Here is a 26,224-nt window from a genome sequence, read left to right as displayed (position 1 = left end):
TCTGACTCTTTCTGTATGATCCATAAATACAAATAAATACCTACACTATATTGTGAGAATGAGTGAATGAGGATTTATTGGGTGGTAAAGATCAAGCAAAACAATGCATCCAACTAATTTATCATATCAAACTGGATTAAGTCACTAATCTGGCAAACCTGACAGAACAGCGGCAGCAGCCCACCGCGGACAGTGTTAATCCCTTGTCACCTTCGCTTCCAGGAACAGGCTGTCCATTTGAATCACGGTGATACCATTGTGTTTTCATGCTTGTAAGTGTTTAAATGCAAGCATCTGCAAATGTGTGAGTGTGTGCGAGTACGGTGTGTGTGTGTGCCTGGGGCTGTCCCTTCAGCGCCGCGTTCGTATCGACCCAGAGCGGAAAGCAGGCCTGTTCACAGCCATGTAGGCCACAGCGTCGATAGGGACAGCAGAATGAGGGCACTCAGCCAAGCAGCCATCACAATGTGGCCGGGGGCTGCAGGCACACACCAGCGCTCACAGTGTATACAAAGACTTGGCCATTTGTCAAATGGCATAGCATTGGAGATTCATAATTCCCAACGATGGTGATTCAGTGTAATCCGCCTGTAATGCCACATTAATGAAATCAAACCATACGAAACCTGTATAGTCTTCATGCTACAAATCCAGCCACTGGTCATCGTTCTTTATCAGCCCAAAGCCTGTTCAAAAGCAACCAGCTCCTTCTTCCTCAACAGAGAATACACACGTTTCTGCCTACAAAAACTTTTTGTGAATGATGTCATTTATGGCCTAAGTAAATGTTGAAAATATACTCATCTAATAGACCTGTTGAACCAAGGTAAAGTTATAAGGCGACAATGATAAATTCCTAAATGATTATAATTAATTATCCACTCAGCTCTGTGTTATATCGGTTCAAGCTTCTGGCATTTGGAGTGTGATAGGAGCAATGGCTCTCAACCTCTAGTGTCTATATGTTCTTTTCTGAGAGTTGGTGAAACAAACAGGGACAGTTTGATTGACAAGAGTAATTTTAGGCTTACTCTTTATTCAATTCCCCCCAAAAAAGAAGAGAGAAAAAAAAATTGTGTTTTCACCTGCTGTCCATCATGTTTTAGAGCAGCATGTGAGCCCTTGATGAGTCTTAATCTGAGCATGATAGATTTGCACAGGGCATGGTCAGTTGGCCAAATGTCATTTCCCGAGATATATTTATGTATCAGAGACCACACGCGGGTGCGTACTTTTGAAGTACACATCAGTTGGCTGTTTTCAATTATACAATTGAGTTGAACCGAGCCCAGCTTTGATAGCACACCCATATGAACATGTAAGGAGATCACAGCAGCGGAGGATCCTGGGTGGGAAATGGTCTGGGATGTTGTGAAATGGATCTGTGCTGAGGCAAATGAGCCACACAGCCAAGATTGCCACTTTGCTCCTTTAAGGTTCTTTTCCCCTCGTTTTAATGTCTTTCCAGTGGTGCCTTCAGCATTTGCCCCTGCCAAAACCACCAAGCCTGTTTGATCAGCACTCGCTTGGAGGGGTGAAACAAGGTACTTCCTGGAGGAGAGAAGAGGCCATTTGCATCATGCCTTATGGTGAGTTAAAACAGAATAGAAACAGTTGGATTTCTGAATGCAAGACTGAGCAGATCTGCTTAAAGGCAAGCTCATACATACATCCGGGCTCTCGTTATAACAAGGAATGCAAAATACAATCAACTCCATCTACCTCCCTGTTTCTTCTCAGTGGTAAGGTTTAAGTCAACAGGAATCAATCGCTCTGAAGTCGCTGCGAGTGTAAGCGTTACAGAAGAAGAGAATTACACCTTGCAGCTCCGAAAGACGACATTATTCAATAGAGACGGAGGTTTTAAACTGCCACTTTAGTCAGGGAAAACTCTGACCTCTGACAAACGCTCCAATATGAAAATACTCAATATGTTCACCTATGCCCTTTTACTAGATGTGAAGTGAACACACGTATAGAACGTCATGGCAACTGAAAGGCAAACAAACACAAAGCCAAGGACGTTCTGAATGGACTTCTCTGGTGCAGCCTGAGAGATCTAAAACTAGGGCGAGCTGCCTGATTTTGGAAGAAAAATAGTCTGACAATGTTGCCATTAGGGATGTCACAATATAATCGTAAGAACCAGACAAATAATAATCATGACCATTTTAAAAGCAGATGTAAGTATTTTATGTTCAATATACAGCCCAAAAAATAGACCTAAATGTAAATGACTGTATTTTATTTGGCTGTTTTTGTCGAATGTAACTTTATTTTGTCTTTCAGAAATCTTTCAGTATTTGTCTTTCAGTATTTTTTGAGGAACAGTAACATGTTAGACCACGGGGATGAAAGAGAATGAAAGATTTCACTTTTGTTTAGTCACAGTCTAAATAATCGTGAATAATCGATTATTCACGATTATTTAGTCGTAATAATCGTAGTAATAATCGTAACACTAAAATTTGATACTGTGACATCCCTAAACGGAAATATAAACTGATGAACCAATTGAATATTTTAAAACATGTCTAATATTTGCTTGTAAATGATGTGAAACTCTCAAGCCTCAGTCAGTTTGGTTTGGGCTTCCCGCTGGTCTAAACTACAGGTACATTTTGTTCTATGTAGAAGACTGTCTCTCATCTGATAATGGCGCCGACTCAAATTGCAACCTTTGATTTGATTGTGATATGTTGTGCATTCATATCTAAAACACAAAATACAGATTATTTTTAAAAACATCACAATTGAACGATCACTCACAATTTCTTGTTTCTATTCTTCAAGTTTGTGACCGGTTTTACGAAAATTTAGCTATATAAAACAAGCTATATAAAGTTTTTTGCATGTATTTTTTGGATTACAGATTGAAGTAATAACGTTGACATACCTAGTACCGGTAATTACTGGCATTTCACAAAGACATCTTTTCACGGATGAAGTAAGCATTAGATTTGAAACTGAATTACAACTCAACAAATAAGTAATGGCAGCAGCAGAACATTCAACCAGCCCAGTCTCTCCATCTGCCTATTCAGCAGGCTGGAGCAGATATTTCCCATGACAATCTCGATTCACAGCATTGCTACTTCAGACTCTCTCTGAGTGTAAAGTGTCAGAATGTTAAACTGGTTAGTGCACCTGACTCATTTGTCTATGGCTCAACAGACAAATTGGACCATACCTCAGCGAATTGACCATCAGATTAAAATAGGTAACACTGTGGCAAATTTATAATCAGGTTTTCTAGAATTTGAGAGAGAAAATCTGATCTAGTTTAGAGCTCTCTCTCTCCAGGCATGAGTGATGGCATCATTACATGTAGCAGTAGAGCTACACCCACACATTTCACTGCCCCACTTATTCCCATAGCACCTGTCACTCTATACAGCAGCCCTATAGGGGACAGGCTGTACTGCCACATGACACAGGCATGTACAGGCATGACACTGGCACTGCTGTAGGGTAGGGTGTCAGCAGTGGCCAAATGTTCTACAAACATACGGCTCAAACTTCAAAGAAGTAACAAAATATACTGTGGCAGTAAATCAAAAGCCGGCTGCTGGGGTCGAATACATTTACAAGGGCTCTGTCTAGAAGTTAGGCAAAGTCTGTGTCAAGAGAATTGACAATATAAGGCTACAATAAAACAAGAAATACCACATTAAAGTGTATAAGTCACTACAGGGGGCTAGCTACATTGAAACTTGTTTAGAACTATGATACACACATGGAAGAACGCTCTCAACATGTGAGCGTCCTTCCCCTCAGCCTCTTCTACAAACAAGAACTAAACTATTTATTCATTGTAAATCATGTCAAAATCTCATCTTCCTTTGGAGGAGTTGTGTCTCGCCCCGCCCATAATTTTGAAAATGATGATTTACATTTTTTCCATTTTAAATTGGTTGCCCTTTCCCATGCCACTTGTCCAGGCTTGAGACACAGTTCACAAAGGGTTCATTGACTTGTGACCCTTTATGATGGATTACTTAGATGGAATAAAATAGATTAAACTTTTTTTCCCCCAATTAACAATCTTGACTTGTCACACGTCAGCTTATTGACTTGAGAAGATTCTGAAAATCTGAAATCTCTCAAAAACATCTGCCGTCAGCAGCTCTGTTGCAGTTTCTCTGCATAACTTTCCTAGCCTGTAAAGAGAACGCTCAGGCAGCAGGGTGACAACGGAAATGGAGCTGAGCACAGGCGGCTTTGACAGAAGGATGGATGCAATTCTGCTGAATAAAGGCAAAGATAAATTAAAAAGTGGGAATCTGGCTGTAATTCGATGTATTGGGTGAAGCGCAGACAGATGATGATTTAAATGTGTGATAGGTAGCCCGGGCACCCAGAGCCTGAGCGTATGCATGTGTGTGTGAGCAGATTAGATCACTGTTATGACTGCACAAGCCCCCAGGATACAGCAGATAACCATTCACTGATAACCTCCACTTTTATTTCCACCTCTGCATCATCCTAGCTTCCTGCCTCCATTTCCTAACTCCTCACTTCCCTCCCAAGCACACTTCCGCCACATCAATCCATTCACTGTCACCAGATTCACATTTATATTTTTGCCTTTCCCTTCCCCTCACTAACTACATCTAGGAGTCCTGGGGCAGTGCACTACATCATGTTTTAAAATAAACACGTCAAGAGTTTTCCTCTGCTTATCGCCTATATTTTATAGTGTTCTTTAACTCAATTCTCCCTCTTAGCTTAGGGCTTTCCCTTTGGGGGTATCCACAGTGCCTTGTGTGATAAGCATATTGATATTTATATATATATATATATTTTTGGTTTTCAATTCAAAAATGTATAAATGTTCATCAGCCAGACTTACGGGGAGCACAACGCTTTGATGAGAGGTTATCTACATCTTTCTTTCAGCTTTTCCTCTGACCCATTGTGTGCCTTAATTTGGCATTTTATCACTCTGGACACTTTTCTTCTTCTTCTTCCAAACCGGCTCGATTTGATAAGGCTTTGGAACCAGCAAAGCTCCTTTTAATAATGTTATATTCACATTTGGTGTTAGAGTCCAAAAACACAGCCGAAAGCGTTCTCAAGTTTGAGTGTGCTCCAATATCGAGTTCTTCTATGGTTTATAAAAGGATATAATAAAGCAATAACAGCTGAGAATAACTCAACGATTCCCTCATCTCCTGGAGCCGACTGGAGCCAATACAAACACTCGAGTTTACACGCGTTATACTTTCTCATACTGGCACAGCACAGTCCCACACATTGGCACCGGCACATTCAATGAGTTGGAGTGATTTACAGAGATTTCATGGACTGACACTCATCCAAATGTTCTCACTCGCAAAATAGACCCAAATGTGGAAGCACTATATTGTCCAAGGCTGGCTCATATTTATGATGGAAAACAACAGAGAGCGCTCACACTCAAAGAATCATTTCATCCAAGATTTCACAAGAATTCCGGTGAGTATATAAACTTTATGAAACTGACAAAATGGCACAAATTGTACATTAGTTGTATAAAAGCAGTGGGTACGGGCTCCTCTACATGTCTCTTTCAAAAACAGCCAGCCCCCTTTTATGCGCTAATATAACGGAATTAAACAACATCGCATTCAATTGCAAACTATCATTGTGTTTTGTTAAAGATGTTGCCAGGTTTTCAGTTGTGTGAAACAGACACACTTTCTTGTACTTCTTTAGCACAGTGTGTGTATTACCTGTAAATACCACTCAGACTTTTTGCTTGTAAATTGTTGGAGCATAAAATATATGCATTGGCTTTATGGAAAAAGGACTGTGTTTCAGTCAATAGTTGTGTAAACATTAGTGTCTCAATTAACACAAATATGTAACTAGATTATTATTGGAAACAATTAGAAATAATTAGAAATGAAAAACTATTCTTCTATCCTACCCCAGGACCCCAGCAAATAGTGATACACCAATACAACAATCATGCAGTGTCTCTTGCTTGCCACTAAATCCTGACCTTGATCTTGTCCTCATGTACCAGAGCTGTACATTCTAGCTGTGCAGCAAATTGATTTTTAATAGCAGCTTCAAAAATAATTGTGCAATGAGCCTGATAACAAGATGAGAGCAATTCAACAGGTAACTAAAAAGCCATGGAGACATCAACCAAAGTTAAAAAGCCCACAGGAGATCCATCTGATAGCCTTGAGCAGCTGTTACTCCCATAGGAAGGTTGAAGGAGGCAAAGTTATCTCCCTAAATGCATGCTTCCCTTTCCCTCTTCCACAATAGTATGCGATTGTTGTTTATATGAATTCCAATTTGTCTGAGGCAGTTTTATCTGAACAAAAGCACTGGTTCATAACGTCTGATTAAAATGGCAAAGTCCTCCGCTTCTCCTCAAGAACCGTCTTCTCTCAGTCTCAAGAGTTAACAGAGGTACAGCATTTGGCACGGTTGAATGAAGAAGAGAGTGAGAAAATGAGTGGGAGTCTGCAGAGGAAGAGGAGAAAAATACAGACTAAAGAGGGATGCAAGAATGAAAAGGGGAGAAGGCAAATAACAGAATCTACAGGCGTGCATGAGGTAAGCTCTCCTTCTGGCGACGCACTGTTTCCCAGTGTACATAAGAGAAACATTGGCTTGTGATTGAGGAAGAGAGAGAAAGAGAAAAGGAGGGAGTTAAAGAGACAGAAAAAGGACTGGTGCAGAGGAGAGATATGGCACAGCTCAACAGGATGAGAGATCATTATTGTGTTCTGTTAAGACTCTTAGGTTTCAGTTATTTTTTTGCCCATCGTCACTGCCCAGAGACATGATGTGAACAACATAACAACATTAACTGTGAGTGTGACAGTGTATGTACGAGTGTGTGTGCGAGTGTGTGTACTAGTGTGTGTGCGAGTGTGTGTGCGAGTGTGTGTGCGAGTGTGTGTACTAGTGCGTGTACTAGTGCGTGTACAGTACGTGTACGAGTGCGTGTACGAGTGCGTGTACAGTACGTGGGCGGCTCTGTGTGTGCGCTGCGTTGAAAGCCTTTGCATGCTTCATTCGTTTCAAGGCCAAGCACTGAAATAGTTCACAAGAGGAATAAAACGTTGACACACAGTGCCCAAGCACACATGAAATTACACACACTCCCTTAGCAAGCTTCAATTCATAAAGTCGAATGCTGCAGGGCAAAAGGGGTGTTTGAGAATATTGATTATGGTATAATGCAAAATAATTATGCTCCCCCCGAGCCCTGAATGAATGGAAAAATATATATTTATGATCAAAACAATTCTTTTATCAAAACTAACTTAATTCTGCCCACTCTTGGAGAAACAAAAGAGCGAGTGTAAACCCACAGTGCACATCTCAGTCTGATGGAATCCACTGTAATTTGCCAGAAATTATTGACACAATGAAGTGTAGCATCTCTCAAGCAATGATTAGTAAAAAATAGTCTCCCGGTCCTTACTATTTTAAATTGTTCAATTTGACAGGTGGATAAAATTCAGGGAGATTTCCTGGGGGAAAACCTACATACTTCCAAAAGTGTAGAAGGATCAATACTTTAAATCTGATCATTACTTTTTGTAGGGACCTGATTAAGAGGCAATAGTTAAAACATGCTTCTGTGCCACCCCAGTTTGAGCTATGGCCACTGTCTGACCGCCCTGGAGATGCCCCAGGGACTTGATGACCCTGACTTCAAGTTTTGAATCTCACTTTAGATATTTGAGAAGCACATTCACCCCTTAAACTCATAATTATGACATGCAGCTGCTGACCCCTTTGTGTGGCCCGACACGCATTACCTGCCCGTTCACAACCACACCTAAACACAGTGAACATATCTACACAGAGACCTCCGACACAGAGACCTCCGACACATAGTCGTGATGTATCACCACCTACGCACGGCAGTGTCACCCGCAGACAACTGCTCCTGAGCCCCAGCAGAGCAAAGACGTTCATCATAATGACATCACACACACACTCTCTGGAACACAAACACATTCAGAGAAAGCCACAGAAAACAATATTGCAGCCAGTGACGCGTGAAGACAACTTCATCACATCATACAGCACACATACAGTACACGCCTAAGTAACATTATCAACAAAAACAGTCATCGCAGAAATGACGGGTGGGCTTCTCATGCTGCCACCGAATGTGTTTCCTTCATTTTAACATGTTTTGCACATTGAAGAATCCAAAGGTTCCTCAGGAGAGATAAATCTATCCAACACCAATTCAGCCTTTTCCGCCCGTTCATTTTCTCCTAATCTCCACATCAGACAAATCCCCGCAGCCGTCTGTCCAGGGAGTCCACGGCTGTCAAACCATCACATCCTGCTCTCTCCTTCACACCTCTGCTCCTCCCAGCCGGCACATGTCAATTCTCACCCTGCTGTCCTCTGTGCTCCTTCATTTTACACTTCCAGGATTAGTCACACATATTTACATCATCATCTCAAATAGCGCCGAAATCCAGCACCGTTTTCTTAGGTTTTATTTCACACATGAGCTGACTGGGTACACAGTGTTTGTATGGAGTGCGGACGGGGCGCTGTGAAATCTTGAAGCGGAATTTATCGTAATCTGAGTACAACCACTGAAAAATGCGGCTTATACTTCCATTTAGTTAGATATTCAACCAAGAAGGGCCATAAAGATCCGAGGAAATCTTTCACAGGTGTTTAGAGGCCAGAGGTACTATGCCACTGACTGTACTTTAAAATGAAAGTAATATGATTCAATGTTTTTTTATGGAGCCAATAAAATAGTAAAACATGCTAAATGTTCCACACATAAATATTAAAAAAAACACCTTTATTTGCATATAGAGCAACAGCTTTAGGTCTTTATTAATATTACCACACCCCTTGAACGTCTCGCAGCGCAGCAGTCCTGAGATCCTGAACATTAAACAGGCTTCAAATGAGTTAATGTCCGACATACAAAAAAAAACATTGAATATGGTCTGGTGAAGCAAAGATTAAAACACTTTGAGCAGTAGTTATTGCGCCATTAAACCACATATTCACGTATATAAGGCAACAGAGCTCATCCAGCTGAATCCCATACACTACATACTATATAGGCAACGATATGTGACATGGGAAGGCTACATTGTTGGCTATGAAGTCCTTCAGCTGTTGCGCGCTGAGCTCCAAGGCCCGGACTTATAGTATTGATGCCTGTCAAGAGGAGGAAGTGAAAAGGGAGAGCGAGTATTGCATTTGTAAAAATACTTTGCATAGAGACATGCGTTATAAGCCCACGGGGAATTGCGTCCAAACAGTGGCCAGCGTACGCACTAACGCACTGACAAAGCATACAGTGTACTTGTCAAAGTTAACAGCTCAGTGTTCCTATTTGTTTAATGTGATATATTTGAATACTGGACGATGGAAATGAACGCTTCAATAACACGTTTTTTTTTTCTTTTTTTGAGGCTGAATGTGTGGGTCCCAAGTGCGGAGGGGTAAGAGGTCACATGTTTCAGTGGGAGTAGGAGTGGAAAGAAAAGGTCATTGATCCTGCTGTTTTCTTCACAATCTCTCACATCGCTCCATTTCCTGTCATGGCTGACGCGATTAAACGAAATGACTGCTAGTTTAGCTGAGTCCCGCTAATACATTCTAATTGTCATGTCAAACAAAAAAGCTGGCACAGCAAGTGGTAGAAAGTAAAATTAATTCACTTGGAAAAATAATAGCGGTCTCTCTACATTTTCGAACGCATGTGTGAACTTTTCCTTACTTCTTTGAATAGGTATAAGAATGAAAGGTTGCAGTACATGGCAGCTCAGCACCAATGGGAGGTAATACTCGGCCTGCTTCATGTAGTGATGGCCGTTGTAGCAGTAAAGACGTTTATAGTTGAGTCTTTGTAGTTAAAGACTGTAAACCAGACCACGCCACATGCAGCAACTGAACTGGGAACCCGGAGAGATCCAGAGGCCAGTGAGCTGTTATGAGAGGCAAAGTTATAGGAAACAGAACCTAATACTTATCCAGCTGAAACAGGATAATGCTGTTGAGCCTGGTAAGATGAAACAAAATCAGCAGATCTCTTGGCGCTTTTCTTCTGAGGTTAATGGCCAGCCTTAAGAGGTGCGCTCACATAAATATGAATTGTCATCTCCACAGCGCTATCTGCTTCAACCTGTCCGCCTCCTCACCGCCCGCCGGGTAAAAAGGCCACCGTGTACGCCGGAGCCTCCTCCAGCGCCAGCCAATTGATTTAGGCCATTCTTCACGTCTTAGTACATGTATATTACGTATTCGCCAAACTAAAAGACACAAGATGAACATGCGACGATGAGCATTTTCCTCTCCCGGTGACAATGATTAATAACAACGTCTCTCTGTATAATGTGAAATCACGGCCGGAGTAAATGGGGACGCCAAAGGTTAAAGTGAAGCTAAAAAGGGGGCCGTTACTGAATAGGCAGAATACAGTTTATGCAAGTAATCAGCTCTGCGCCGTCACAGTAAAGGTGGATCTACTGTGGACTGGAGACATCTCAACTCCTGACTCACAGTTGTGCTTGTCATGTGATACGACCTGGATAGCCTGCAACTTAGTGTGCTAAACAACATGATGTATAGGATGATGTATGGGAAACTCAGTTAGGATGTTGTATGTCTTCACTTTTGATCAGTGTATAAATGACTCTACAGTTTATTATGTAGTGCAGTGAACAGGAACAACATATCAAGCTTTCTTTCAAAGGGCTTCTTCAGTGCAGTTTGTAATCTGAACTACAAAAAAAAAAAAAAAAAAAACACTTGCCCTGCTCATTTATATTTTAAACTATAAGAACAAAAGCCAGCAAAGGCACAGAAGAACTAGGGTGCATATATGCATGTTCACATTTAACAAGGCACAAACAGGAGACATCAGCCACATGCTTCTGTGAGCTGAGAGGACGTAAGTGGGACATGCTCTGTGGAGGAAAGAGAGAGAGAGAGAGGCAGGAGCACATGACCATGAAAACCTCTCTTTGTCTCTGTTGGAAAATATCCCGAGTTGAAATGAATTAGCTCCAATCCAATTGGAACATACAACTCCTCCATGCATTCCTGCGCGCTTTCAAAAACCCCCTTGTGTCGCCTCATCTTGTCTGAGTGTCCAAAAGTGTGGAGGTTAGCACGGGGCGATGAGGGTCAGAAAACGCCTCTAAAGGAGTTTTCAAGCCCACTCATACATGTGAGTCCGGACCCCCCTCCACACCCCCTCATAGCGCTGTTTGACCCATGCAACTAAAGGGGTGACGCGTCAGGAGTTTACGGGTTCTCTCCATCTCCCACGGCGGACTTTACGCGGTCCACAACGTCAAGACAGTAAGCCAGGGCGGCTGCTGCAAACCCAAGCAACTTCCTCCCATCTCTGAGCCCCCCAAACAGCGATGACAAGCGGCTCTTTAACGCTTTGCTTGACGAGGCGGTCTATTTAACGCCGCGGCGCAGAGAATACAGCGCCGTAAAGACAAGGTTTAGTCACCAAACTGGCATTAAATCTCCGTAATGGCTCTTTTTTTGTTTTTTGTCCCCCCCCCATCACCATCCTGTCTGAGGCTCGTAACAGCCACCGGGCGCTCCTGCAATCTCCACCGCCGCTTATCGACGCGCATGGAAACGCAACAAACGCATCAACACCAAAAAAGCCGCTCATAACACCCAGTCACGCACTACAGCGCTTGTTTTGACCCCGATTCTATTCGCGCAGCCTCTACAGGAGCCGGGGACATTTCCACACCGGACAGCCGCGTTTCAGGACAGCATAGGCGCATAATAGTCACAAAGAGAGACGGCAGAAAATAAAAAAAAATAAAAGAAACAACTCACATTCTGTCTCCGGGAACAAGCAGGCGGCTCTCCACCATCATATCGGGCAGAAAATCCAGACTGTAGGATGAAGTCATGTTGCCTGCCTGCCCAGTGTGTGTGTGTGCGCGCGCGCGTGTGTGTGAGAGTGAAGAGCGCGTCTGTGCGAAGGCAGAGAGCGCGCGTCCGCCTTCTCCGCTGTAGAGCCGCGTCTGGTGAACACAGGCGCGTCGCTCTCGCTCAAAGTGCGCCCGGCCGCGGAGACGGAGAGGGACAGGTGCACCAGCAGAGGCCTCCCCAAAGGCAGTGTAGCCGCCAGCCGCACACACTCTGTCCTCATCCAGCAGTTGTCACATTCTCCCCTCCTCGCGCGGCCCCATTCACGTCACCCCCCTTTTTTCTTTTTTTTTTTTTTTTCCTTTTCTTTCTCCCTTATAATAAACGCCGGTTTCTGTTCCGCCCGGTCCTGTCTGCAAATCCGCTCTGCAACAGCGCGACTCACGGAGTGTGTGAGAGCCAGCCAGCCAGGTGCCGCGCGGGAGGCGTGGCCCGGCACACTGCAGCTGATCTTTAACTGTTTGGGTCTACCTCAGCTCTGGATGTAGGCGAGATATGCGTCTGTTTGTGCTGACTGACTGCAATAATGGAGCTCTAATGAGGACAGATTAAAACACCCTTTTACATCATTAAGTGTCTGGAGTTGGCAGTGCTGACTGTGACTGAATGACTGAATTAATAGACGTACACTTTTCACGCTTGTCTAAATAAAGTAAAATTCAGGCTGGATTAAAAGCTTCGACTGTATGTGAGATGTTGACACTTGAATGTTGAATACATTAGATGATTCAAATGAAAACAGTGATTTTTGCATCCTTGTGTTACCTCCTCATAAACAACATTTTAGACCCTAGTTGCCTAACATCATAAAGCTTCCATGAGTTACACAGTCAAAGGTCTGGACAGATAAGGTACAGTACATTTCACATGGGGGTCGCTGAGTAGTAATGAAGCAGCTCATGATTGTATGCAGAATTGCTGAGTCGCTTTATATGGTGTTAATTGTGTGGACCCAGTATGGATCCCTGTGGAACTGGAGTGGGCTTGAATGCACCACTGTGCCCCCTCTCTGTTGCCCCACTTCCTCCTCCTCTACTGAAGAAGAGGCAGGGCTCTCCAGTAAAATAATGAGGCTCTCTTAGACAGAGAGATAGCTCTCTGAGGGAAGAATATGAGTATCTGGGTCAATGGGAAAAAATGTGCTCAGTATACTATGCACACGTAGAGCAGGGTAGTGTCTGGCGTGGGAGGGACTTGGCCTGCGGCTCTGCTCTGGGGTCAGCCTACATGTTTACTTGGAAGGGCCGAGGTCAGAGTATAGATGTGAAAGGCTGATCCTATATCAGAGCCTCAGGGTGAGCACTGTCCCACGAGTGGATAGCCAGCCATGTTTCACCGCACTTGACCCTTCACAGAAGAAAGGTGGTAAGGAACATAATGTAACCCACTGCCCACACTATAGACCCAACACAAGCCCCTTCAGGGGGATACATAAAAAAATAAATAAAAAAAATCATTATATTTTGACTACTACTAACTATACACCCTACGTCCATAATAGCAGAGCGGACAGGATGAAATGTTGATGTATTCATTAGCTATAGTTTCATGACTTTGGAATTATTTATTAATTGTAAAATTATGACAATACAGGAACTGCTTTAAACAGGCCCTTACCTATTATTATTTGGTTTTTGCCCTTCCTGTAAAGATAATTTACATATTGACAAATCAATATTTTGACCTTCTCAATGCTATGTTTGTGTTTGGGATCAGCGCTGAGGGGCGGATGACCCCTTGTGGGAGAATTCACCTCATGACTACTGACAAATATGTGAACTCTCATATGCATACATTCTCTTGCTTATTGTTGCTGTGCCCTGTCCCCCATTCACCCATCACCTCTTGTGACGTGCATGTTATAATCAAGGACCCCATGTTCTGTTGTATCCTGCTCATGGCAAGGTCTGCCTCTGCCCTCACTTCCACTTCCACTTTTGTCGTTTTCCCCCTACATCTAGTTTATTTCTATCTTCTCCGCTCTCCTTTATCTCACTCTCTTTCACCTCAGGCTGGGGGGGCTCAGCTGCCTCAATAAAATAAATCAATCACTTAAAGGAGTAAGGGGGTGGGACCGAGTTGGGCGAGGCATACAGATATAGCATAGTTTCATGTAATAAAGTTGATCCATACTATTGTTTGTTTTGTGCTTGTACATTATTCACGAGAGGAAAGGATAGTGGGCTGTTGATTGTACCAAGTTTTCACATGTGAATATTTAATGATGGCTTCATGAATAATTCAGAAAAGCAAGCAGTTGCGTTTGAGTGTAAGTGGACATGGGAGAAGCCTAGAATCAGACAAATTCTGACTGCTCATATCCTGTCCCCTCAAAACTGTCAGAAAACACTGTGTCACCTCTCATCTTTGCAGGAGCATGGCAAACAAGGTGTATCCATGATCCTGATGATCCCAAGATGCAAATATAACAGTATTTTCTCTCGTCTATTTGGCACTCTCCGTCTCTGTCTCTGTCCATTTCCATCATTCTCCTTTCACTTCTTCTGGTCTGTGAGGACACAGTGTTCCAACACAAATTTGAGCTCTACCTGCGAGGCTGCGGGCGCTAAATGCTCACTGACCTGATTTGCACATGATCTGACAATGCAGAAATCCACAACAATAGAGTTATATTCTAGCATCTCCCTGTAGTGCCTTTGAATTTTGCATGAACTTGTTTTACACAGCAACAAGTCTTACCAGTTAAAAATGCTACAATACAAACAATACAGGACTTTAAGTTATTTCTTGAATATACAATTAAAAATCTAATACAGAAAAACAACAAAAGGTGTAACCATAATTCCATCCAAGTCTCTGTCAGACACTGATACTGTCAGGCAGGTGCCCCTTGCCCTAATCACGTATCCTTATGTCCTTATGTCCATTTATGTCCATTTATGTACCAGTATCTGTTCCTGTGTCTACACCAGTATCTGCTCCAGTGTCTGCACCAGTGTCTGCTCCAGTGTCTGCACCAGTGTCTGCTCCAGTGTCTGCACCAGTATCTGCACCAGTGTCTGCACCAGTGTCTGCACCAGTGTCTGCACCAGTATCTGCACCAGTGTCTGCACCAGTGTCTGCACCAGTGTCTGCACCAGTATCTGCACCAGTGTCTGCACCAGTGTCTGCTCCAGTGTCTGCACCAGTGTCTGCACCAGTATCTGCACCAGTATCTGCTCCAGTGTCTGCTCCAGTGTCTGCTCCAGTGTCTGCTCCAGTGTTTGCTCCAGTGTCTGCACCAGTGTCTGCACCAGTGTCTGCACCAGTATCTGCACCAGTGTCTGCTCCAGTGTCTGCACCAGTGTCTGCACCAGTGTCTGCTCCAGTGTCTGCTCCAGTGTCTGCACCAGTGTCTGCTCCAGTGTCTGCACCAGTGTCTACACCAGTGTCTGCACCAGTGTCTGCTCCAGTGTCTGCACCAGTATCTGCACCAGTGTCTGCACAAGTGTCTGCACCAGTGTCTGCACCAGTGTCTGCACCAGTGTCTGCACCAGTGTCTGCTCCAGTGTCTGCACCAGTATCTGCACCAGTGTCTGCACCAGTGTCTGCACCAGTGTCTGCACCAGTATCTGCACCAGTGTCTGCACCAGTGTCTGCTCCAGTGTCTGCACCAGTGTCTGCACCAGTATCTGCACCAGTGTCTGCTCCAGTGTCTGCTCCAGTGTCTGCTCCAGTGTCTGCACCAGTGTCTGCTCCAGTGTCTGCACCAGTGTCTGCTCCAGTGTCTGCACCAGTGTCTGCACCAGTGTCTGCTCCAGTGTCTGCTCCAGTGTCTGCACCAGTGTCTGCTCCAGTGTCTGCACCAGTGTCTGCTCCAGTGTCTGCTCCAGTGTCTGCTCCAGTGTTTGCTCCAGTGTCTGCACCAGTGTCTGCACCAGTGTCTGCACCAGTATCTGCACCAGTGTCTACACCAGTGTCTGCTCCAGTGTCTGCTCCAGTGTCTGCACCAGTGTCTGCACCAGTGTCTGCTCCAGTGTCTGCACCAGTGTCTACACCAGTGTCTGCACCAGTATCTGCACCAGTGTCTGCTCCAGTGTCTGCACCAGTGTCTGCACCAGTGTCTGCTCCAGTGTCTGCACCAGTGTCTGCTCCAGTGTCTGCACCAGTGTCTGCTCCAGTGTCTGCACCAGTGTCTGCTCCAGTGTCTGCTCCAGTGTCTGCACCAGTGTCTGCTCCAGTGTCTGCACCAGTGTCTACACCAGTGTCTGCTCCAGTGTCTGCACCAGTGTCTGCTCCAGTGTCTGCACCAGTGTCTGCTCCAGTGTCTGCACCAGTGTCTGCACCAGTGTCTGCACCAGTGTCTGCTCCAGTGTCTGCACCAGTGTCTGCTCCAGTGTCTGCACCAGTGTCTACACCAGTGTCTGCTCCAGTGTCTGCACCAGTGTCTGCTCCAGTGTCTGCACCAGTGTCTGCACCAGTGTCTGCTCCAGTGTCTGCACCAGTGTCTGCACCAGTGTCTGCTCCAGTGTCTGCACCAGTGTCTGCTCCAGTGTCTGCTCCAGTGTCTGCTCCAGTGTCTGCACCAGTGGTCCTGGCACGCAGACGGACACGGACATGCACACACACTTGGGTTTTCATCCTTTTTGGAGACATTACATCAACTTGCATTCATTACCTGGAGACCGATTCCAACCTTCATTGTATTGCTTCACCCATTGTGACTTGAATTAATGTCGTTGACCTAATGATAAATAATTATTGTCATGGGACCTGGTTTTTGTCCCCAAAAGGCAGGTCTTATTCATTTAGTACATATGGATTATATTGGCATAATTTATGACATAATCTGCATACATTTCACCATGTCAATCATTGTTAAAATAAATAGTTTTGAACAAAGTGCTTATTGTCTTTGACTATTATTGTTTGAAAACAATAAACCCACAGACTGAGGAATTACACAAACCGTGAAATTTTAATTGTGAAAAGAATGTCAAGAATGTTCACATGGTGTGGTGTGATTGTCCACACTGTTTGACAATTATTTTATTCTATTATATCGCTGAATAAAATCTGAAGAATTTGTTGCAGACGCCCCCCCCCAAAAAAAAAGAGGATTTGGCAGCTTATTCTAATCAGTAAAGAATGTGTTTTAAGTGTAAAACATAATCAACCAACATTTTAGAATTAAGTGTTTAAAGTATTAAGTTGCTTTCCCATGCATATTTTAAATAGTACAATGTGAAATAACATAATAGGACTTTTGTAACTTTTCCCTCACAGAACTGTGCTGTATGAGCTATGTAAGTTTTTGTGAATAGTGCGACATCAGAATGAATACTCTGAGTGGTCCGTCCATCCTGTCTGCTCCACCTGCAGTGCATCAGTGCATCAGTGCATCAGTGCATCAGTGCATCAGTGCATCAGTGCGGCCTGCAGCTGTAATTGGCCAGTGAAGAGCCCCACCATTCATCACCATGGCCCTGTTCCTCACCATTTGTCTCTCTCGGTCTCCTCTGTCCCCAAATTTGACCAATCTTTCCCTCTATTTCCAATTTCACCCACTCCACCTCCTGCCCACCCATCCCGTCCTCCCCCCTACCCCCCTTTCCCCCCGCCCCCTGCTCTATCTCCTCATTAAAGTGGGACCCAGGCAGTAGCGGTCACTGCCTCTCATTTATTTTCATTTGAAACTGGTGCAGCTCCACTGATCCTCTGGGGCTGCTGGATGGTGTCATTCTGATAACAACCAACACACAATAAACACACTCAGACACACACAGAGAGGAGGGTGAGGTATAAAATGGTAGAATACAACGCATGAGCCAAATATGCACACATGGAAGGGGGCCTGCAATTACACTCATGTGCACGCTCGCAATACACAAAGGGAGGTGTATCCGCCTGCAAATAGATGCACTTTCACACCCATTTCAATTCATTTCACAGGCATATTCACACATTTGATGTACCTGCGAGCGCTGGTGCCATGTGTCGTCCTACTTCCCCTCTGACATAGGCATTCATTTAAGATTTATGCATCTTCCCATTACCCTTTTCGTCTACCCTCTAAACAAAAGTGACTACAGGCATCAAGGTCTGCATGAAACGTATTAATCAAATATAACCCCACAAGTCACCTGCTTTTTGCCAGAATAAATCACATTAGACATGGAAACCATGCATGTTTATGTCAATTAAAATCATGTGTAAAATACTATGAAAATAAGAAAGATTGACTGCAGACTTATTCAGTTATTATTTGGCTCAATCAATTATGTTATCAACTTTTGCTCGATAAGTCTGACACAAATGTGCAATGGCTGGGTAAAGAATCTCTGTTCAAGGTGACATGATAGCGAGAAGATAACCAATGGATCTCCTCACCTGAGCTATTATCGATTTGTTTGTCGGATTTATTTGCCCAGCCCCACTTCCTATACGTGTGTGTCCATGCATTGTATGAGAGTCGTGTTCAAGGAGGTCCTGCCTGACATGGTTTGATTGAAAAGGTGCTCTACAGATTAAATTGTTGTAGTGGAGACAAGGTGGGCTCTCTTTGTACCTGTTTTTTCCCATTCACAAAGACACTCTGAGGAGGAAAGGGAGGGGATGGAGTAAGCCGTTTTAAAGTCCAATGGCCTGACCCATCAAAGGGGTAATGGGAGGGAGAGGCAATGACTCCAAACTTTAATAGCAGACTAATATTCTCCACACCATTAGATGTGAATATAGAGCGAGGGGTGGGAGAGCCCCGCTGTAAAAATGACAACGGAAAGGCTAACTGAAAATGATTTGCTATATATATATGTATGTATGTATGTATGTATGTATGTATGTATATATATATATATATATATATATATATATATATATATATATATATATATATATATATATATATACACATATTATTATCATTATATATTAAGAAGCTGCAGGACCCACTTTCAATTACAGAGACAAAGAGTCCTAACACTTTGTCCTAACACTCCTGATGTTGTATTTGACCGGACTGTGAGAAACATAAAATGAAATGAAAATACTGAGTGTTGACATCACAGATTATATCAACCACTCAGGCGTTTAAATCTAAGATGGCACCAGCCTTCACAACACTGGGCCAACAGTATTAACAGATGGGCTTTGGTATCCTTCAAAACCGTTTTAAACCTTTAGTGCTACAGCAAATGAATTCTTCCATACTTTTTCAAACGGCAACATGATCAACTATGTAGGATAGAATTTGAAGTGAATTGTTGTTGAGAGCAGAGTTTGTGGTCAACATTATAATAGAGTTAAAAAGTCTCAAGACAAGACACTGAGTCGACAATAAGAATCTCTATTCATGGCTCTGTGGGAGGAATAATACAAGTATTGAAATCAGTATGGGAAGCAAACAACCGTAGTATAATGAATATAAATAAAAATGAATATCTGAATATGTGTTTGCAAGGTCAAACTGACAATAAAATGACAGAAAAAACAGTCCCGTCTTTATATTTCTTATGACTGACTGCTGTGCTATACGTCGTAGATAGTGCTTTGAATAGGAGAGAGGAAATAAAAGGGATCGTCACAATAAAAACTGAAAAAATGCTGTTGTTGGATGTGTTTGGGTGCACAAACAGGAAAGCAGTGAGCAACCGCCAGCAGCACAGTGGGAGCACATAGTCCAGGTCAGTTCAGTCCAGTCCACTCTCACGTCACTTCTCAAATGTGGGATGAGACAGCACACAGACCCTGTGTAAGCCCCTACTCCGCGGACACGCACAGGCGGCCGTTCAACATTGGCTCACCGCAGCAGGACATGTGACAATCCTCAGGAGGAACACGGCATCTGGGTCAGAAAATGTACAATGCTCAGCTGCTTGTCCCATGTGGACCCAGCACTGGCAACAAAAGGGCCGCGGCACTCAGACTACCCCTGCGAGAACAAGCAAACATGTGCTTTAAAAGTGCCTACAAAATGAAGCTAAAGGGGAAAAAGGGATATTCTGCTAACTTTATAGAAACAAAGCTGTTAAGCTGTTCATTTCAGCATTAGTACTGTACATAATTTCTCCGGGTGGGTTAGAAAATTTCTCATTTACATGTGACTTAATCATACGAATGTGATTAGGATATTTTAATATATGGATAACTATTCCTGTCAATACTCGGTTTCTTTGACTCCGTCGCTCTCTTTTGCGGTGGAGACCCCACTGGCTTGCCTGGCTTAAGTAATCCCCTGTGACAGCTCACTCTGTTGTGGGCCTATTAGAGCCTAATGCCACAGCTGGGTTTGTACATGGACTGTATGCATGTCCACTGCGTCTGGCTCAGCACCAAACAGGTCCAAGCCGACAATCAACATTGCTAAAGGATTCATAGCCCAAATTAGGAGGTGGATAGGTACTCGAAGTCTGTAGTTAAGCAGAAAGATGAATATGATTAACTGTCCATCCGCTCTGAGGTCACTATTACTAGATAAGAATCTAGCACTGGCAATTCCTAAAAAAAAATTTAAAATATGGATGAATGAAATACAAACTGTTGAGTTTTGTACCTCAAGAGCTATTATTGACCTTTTATCGCAGTGGTATGGCTCAGTCGTTCATCAATTAAGCAATAGTTTAACGGTTCAATTCCAGATTGACCACTGCATACTGATTTGACTTGAGTCGGTGGGCCAAAGGCACTACATAACCCATGTAGTGAAAATACTATAGTATAATATTTACAGACCAACATCACATGATCTCTCTGGGTGGAGTCTGCATGTTCTCCCCGTGTTACTGTGGGTTCTCTCCGGGTTCTCCGGCTCCTCCCACCGTCCAAAGACATGCATGTGTTAGGCAAAATTGGTAACTCTAAAAATTGGCCCTAGTGAATGAATGTGAGAGTGAATGTCTGTCTGTAATGTCTATGTCTCTGTGTTGGCCCTGCGACGAGTTGGCCACTGTCCAGGATGTACCCCGCCTAAGGCCCAAAGTCACTGGGATAGGCTCCAGTCACCTGCGACCCCGAAAGGGAACAAGTGGTAGAAAATGGATGGATGGATTATTATTATTGTTTTTTTTTTAAAGATTTTGATTGCAAGTAGGCTTTATTAGACAGGAGAGGACCGGGTGAACTGGGGAATGAGAGAGGGGAAGACATGCAGTAAATGGTCGGCGTTGGGATTCAAACTCACAACAGTGCGGCCGGTTGCGCTTGAAGCCTGGCATACGTGTGCTGGCATACACTTGACCACTGGGCAGCACAATAGTAATGACTTTTGAGAAATCTCATGTCTCAAGGTTGTTCGAGCAACTGTGATTTGCGTAGGTGCAATGCGTTTGCAATTTTATGAGCTGCCACATCACACTACCCGCAGGGTAACAATGAAACCAAGAGCCTTGTTTTGCATAAAGACCTGGAGCATCTTTAATTTGTCACCCCCATCCCACCTGGCTGAGCCCTAAGCCTCCCCTTCAGGGACAAGGGGCTCGGTCCAGCATGTCAAAACCAGAGAGATGCCTTGTGGACAGGCACGTCTCAGTGAGTGTCCATCCCAAAGGAAGCTCTGCCCGCTCCCTGTACGTGCCACATCACAGCTTCGCTCCCCACAGGAGACGGGGACTGAAGACACAGCCGGGGAACTGCTGATTAAATATTCATCTTTGTTTATTATGATTTATGCATGTTTCGCTGAGCCAGGGACAAAAAATAGCGGAGTGCAAAACAGCTTCATTAGTACATATTGTGTGCATGCCTGTGCCCAATGTCGATCTGCCTGTTGTGTTGTTAAGTGTGCGTTTGCGGCGAGCTGGCAGGTGGGGACAGTTAGGATTATGGATCGTACGTGAGCTTCATTAGAATGTTTGGCATACCGGGAAAAAATGGTCCGTCTCTAAAAAACACCTGCATTTCAGCAAAAAAAAACAAAAAAACATATTTAAATTAAAACCCCAAATCATCTAGTGTGCTTTGGCATTAAAATGCAGAGGACTCTTTTGCTAACTTCTAACCTAATTATCCATTTCCACCTCTGTTGTTTGCCATTGAAATCAGATTGGCCTCTCATTGCTCTTTGTCGGATCCAAAACAGATCTCAGGCATGCGAGAGCGACAAATATTTACTCATGGGAGGTGTGCAAAACAATGGTCAATAATGGTGGATAAACGTCCAGTGCACTACACACAGACACACACTGAGCTTTCTAATGCACTTCAATACATGCATGCTGGATCCTTTAACGACAACTTTGCTAATGCTATAACAGAATTCAGCTTATTCAAGATGATTCAAGACACTATCGGTGACAAAATGGGTCATGTATTTCACTTAATGATTTTCAGTCGGGCAAGACATCTTGTTAGAATAAGTAATAGGAACTACGTTTACATGTGCGCCAGCAGAACCAAAACTCTGGCCAAGTCCCATTTGAAAAGGATTTCTAAAATGCTTGATTTTCTTCAATTGGGGGGGCAAATATTACATGTGTTTGGACCTGTGCTCGCTTATTTTAGGTCAGCAGTGATGCCACAGACCACCGTGGACTCGCTTGTGTCGTTTGATTCTTTTGGACCTGTACTTTAACTTAAGGGAATGTACAAACTAACAGAGAGATCATATCAATGGCACAGTATGTTTCATTTGTGTTCTTTTGGTTGGGACAATGCATGTTAAGGAACACGCCGAATTGTAGCCATGGGTTGATATGTATTTGTTGTAAACTAGTAAAAAGTAAAAAAGTATACCAAACAACCAGATGGCCGTGAATGTCTCTGAGCCCCCCTCGTACTTGCACTTTATGTTCGTATTTTGATAAGCCCAATGAGGCAACTAGTGAATATTTAATCATGTTTCCATCAGTCTGTACCCCTGAATACGTCTCTTAATTGATACTATCTTTAAAGTTACTTTGAGTATCCCAAACTACTACTACAACATCAACATTGATAAACAAATGGGAATTGTATTCAAACCAGGAATACACTTCTTGAGCACATCTTATCTGTGTAACTAATAAAACTCAGGTTAATACGTTCATGCTCGACATGCTGTCTGAACACTCTCCAGTCCACTTGCCCTTGGTGTTCCATTTCATGTAACAACTGAGCGATTTCAAATCCATTCTCCTCTAAATCTATTTCCTCCACAATGAAGCTCTGTGAAAGCCGCTATCGGTCTGTTTGTGCCTCTTCCACCTGCTCCCTGCCTCTGTGGCAAAAGCTACCATTGGACATTAGAGGACATATGGCAGCGAATTGGCCAGACATGACCTGGAGGTTACACTGGCAACCCCATGTCCACTCTATGCCAAGTGAAGCTTCCTCAAATACCTAACACGGGATCTGCTGGATATCTAACAAAAGCACCAAATGGTACACCTTTAAAGCTGTAAACATCACAACTATACCCATCTCAAAATATGTAAATATTTTTTTTCAAAAACCTAGACCTAGATCAGATCTATTGCAAGACCTTCATGCTCTTAATTTCAAAACTATGAGTTTATATTTCAGCCTCATTCACACAAGTTTGTATGAGTGCAAAAGAACCAACAGCTCTTAGTTGTTATTCATACATACACATTACTTTAAGTTATACAACTCAAAATGGCATAGGACCTTTGTACGAGAAATGAGACTTTCTGGCCTCTGCATGTTCTTTACAAAGAGCATCTTGTTTCAGTCAGTGACAGAAACATGCACTGACTCGAGGTAATCCAAAGCAACTATCCGCTTTTTAAGAATGTTTACAATCTAATGACCTAATCATGTTGTGTAGCATGAGGCCAGCGCTCCTCTCTCCATGCCAGCTTCTCTCTCGCCCTAACACACTCTGACAGTGAAAGGTCAGTGCCCAGTGGCTGCATGGGGGGCAGTAAGTGATGTAAAGGGGTTGTCATGGTAACATGCAGTACTCAGTGATGGTGCAGGAAGATTTATGTGCCAAACAAGAGGCCGGGACCCCAACAGGCTCAAAAGACTCGGGGCATGACAGGGTGTGTTCAAAGTGTGCAGAACAACAGTGCCGCAGGCAGGGGCCTGCAGTGGCTGTAATTGACTGGCGGCTTACTAGCCTGGCAAATGGCAGGGGTGGGCCTGGGCCAGTGACAATGAGGCAGATCTGCATGTAAGCTGACAGAGGCCTAAAAACAGGCAGTTGTGAGCGGTGCTGTTATGTCTGTGAGCCTGCATTTTGCTGAGCTTGGCTTAACTTTAATAAAAGGGGGATTACCAAAGTCTGAAGCCACCTCTCAGGCCCCTCTCCAGTCGAGCGACTGTTGAGGGTTGACTTCTTTCAGCTCTGTCTCTCCTTCACTCACTTCCTTTTCTCTTCTGTCCTCAGTATGCTCATCACGTTCACCAGAAGAAAAATAAACAAATCAGGGTTTCTTCCTGTCTTTCACTGTTCAGTTTTTACCCAGTACTCCAGGGAAATGCACCAAACATAAATATATTATTTAGATGTTATTTCCCTAAAAAGCAGATCCAAATGCTTGACTCTACAGTTTAAAAGAAAAGATAAGACAGAGTGGAGAGTAAAAAAAAGCAACAGCACAGATACAACTTTCTACAATCAGTCCACAAGAATGATCTCATCTTCACTGGCACAGAGGAGGTGTGCCTCACTATACTGGGAGAGGACAAGAGGACCAATTCCTCCCGGTTACATTGTCATTTAACCATCATTGTGGCTGACACCTACAGCCCAGAAAACATATTGTTTCCGCTGACAATGTCATTATGGGACGGTAAACAAGTGAGGCGGCGTCGGTCAGGATGAACTAGAACGGGCCAAAAGGTCACCAAGACAATCTGGAACAAACGTATGCAAGACCCCCTGGGACCGATAAGACTCCTGTTTCAACCATCTCCTCTCCCTCACCCTGGTTTACCCCCTCTCCCACTCCAAAGCCAAGGGCGGGCATATGCTTAGAACAAAGCCCCTGTGCTGCCTCCTAATCAACTCTTCTGTACTCCAGCGGCAGGAACAATCTTCCCTGGAGGTCACACATGGAGTGGGCTTAGAGGCAAAATGGCTCCAGGATTAGGAATAATTTAGTGGGAAAAATATAGGATGACATATGCTCACTTTCCCACTCACATGTCTATAATGATTATTATGCACATACTTAAGTGCAAATGTGAAAATGAACTCTGCATTTCATCTCATGTGAATCATTTTCTAAACTGCAATAGCCATGTGATTTTCTCCTACATGTCAATTTTTACAGTCTAAGTGAAGTAAATGATTAACATTTAGTTCTAAACTGAAATGTCACAAGAGCGTGATTTGATTGAAAATGTTCTCTATAATGATTCTGACTTGAACTGCACTTAAACTGATGTGGTCAGAAAAGTGGCAATTGCAAGACTTGTTTTTTTTATAATCACATGTATTTTTGAAGATCTTCAGCCACAGGTCTGAGCTTTTTTTCCTTTTCTTTTTTAAGTTGACTTCCAAATTATTTTTTGTGTCAAGATAATGTCCATGCATGAACAAAGACTGGATGCAAGGAACATACTTCTCAATGTGGGAATTAAGAAGTGTCCCATCTCTCAATGGTGCTGGGGGAACCCTGCAACACGACCCCATTGGTGGTTTTCAGACTCTACAATGTGACGATGTCGTACTCGTATTATAACTTGTATCACAACATAAAACAAGTGATACTCCTTGTAGTGCCCGGCATTGATTTTAGCACATAAAAGTTAAAGCGAATTTTGAAAGGTGGAAACGTTTTCAGTCACATAAACTCTTGAAGCAAATATTAAAACTCATGTGAGCGTCAAACTATAGACCTGCACCAGGTGCACCAGAGCAAGTGATGAACATAATCCACATCATCCCATTATGTTGGTTGTTTGTCACAAATCCCCAAGAAAAGCAGAGCTAAGAAGGTTAAAAACAAGGGAGTGTCTCCAGAGCCACGAAACTGCCATGTTATTTTTTGCCGCGGCTCCTGAAACTGCTGGGCTATTTGACCGTGCCAGGTTAGGGTTAGGTCTTGGGGTTAGGGTCCGGGTTATGGTTAAGGTTAGGGTCAGGGTTAAGGTTAGGGTTAGCCATGAGGCTATATGGCCGTGCCGCGGCTCCCGAAACTGCTGGGCTATTTGACCGCACCGCGGCTCTGCAGCCACAGCCTAAAAACAAAACATGTGGGCCAACTATAACTTGCTCAGAAGCACGGTGTCTAATCTTTATTTGAGGAGAAACTCAGGGATACTTCAACTTCAGTGAAACCTATAGCAAGTGTGAACAACAGGCTCAACTTTGGCCATGACGACAAAAGTACGCAGCTAACAGCTAAACAGCAAAGTGCATTGCTAGCACAGCACGGTGCACCCTCTGCAAGATTAGTGGTGTCATGACACAAAACAGACAGGCGGCTCC

The 26,224-nt window shown here is 43.5% G+C and overlaps 1 protein-coding gene across 16 annotated transcripts in view; it reads right to left on the bottom strand.

Annotated features, from left to right (window-relative positions):
* Positions 1 to 26,224, bottom strand: part of celf2 (cugbp, Elav-like family member 2) — a 149,791-nt gene that overhangs the window by 82,749 nt on the left and 40,818 nt on the right. For 3 of the 16 annotated variants that reach the window (XM_072453806.1, XM_072453810.1, XM_072453804.1), the window contains exon 1: positions 11,815 to 12,511. The exons of the other annotated variants lie outside the window; for them this stretch is intronic. In XM_072453806.1, the coding sequence (XP_072309907.1) occupies positions 11,815 to 11,891 (77 nt within the window). In that variant the 5' untranslated portion in view covers positions 11,892 to 12,511. Of the gene's footprint in view, positions 1 to 11,814; positions 12,512 to 26,224 lie in introns of those variants that run through there. 16 annotated transcript variants of the gene reach the window in all.

The sequence above is a fragment of the Eucyclogobius newberryi genome, unplaced genomic scaffold, assembly GCF_026437365.1.
Source record: "Eucyclogobius newberryi isolate DKJ021-1_F unplaced genomic scaffold, fEucNew1.0.hap1 SCAF_2, whole genome shotgun sequence".
Classification (NCBI taxonomy): Eukaryota; Metazoa; Chordata; class Actinopteri; order Gobiiformes; family Gobiidae; genus Eucyclogobius; species Eucyclogobius newberryi.
This window is presented reverse-complemented; position numbering and strand designations above follow the sequence as displayed.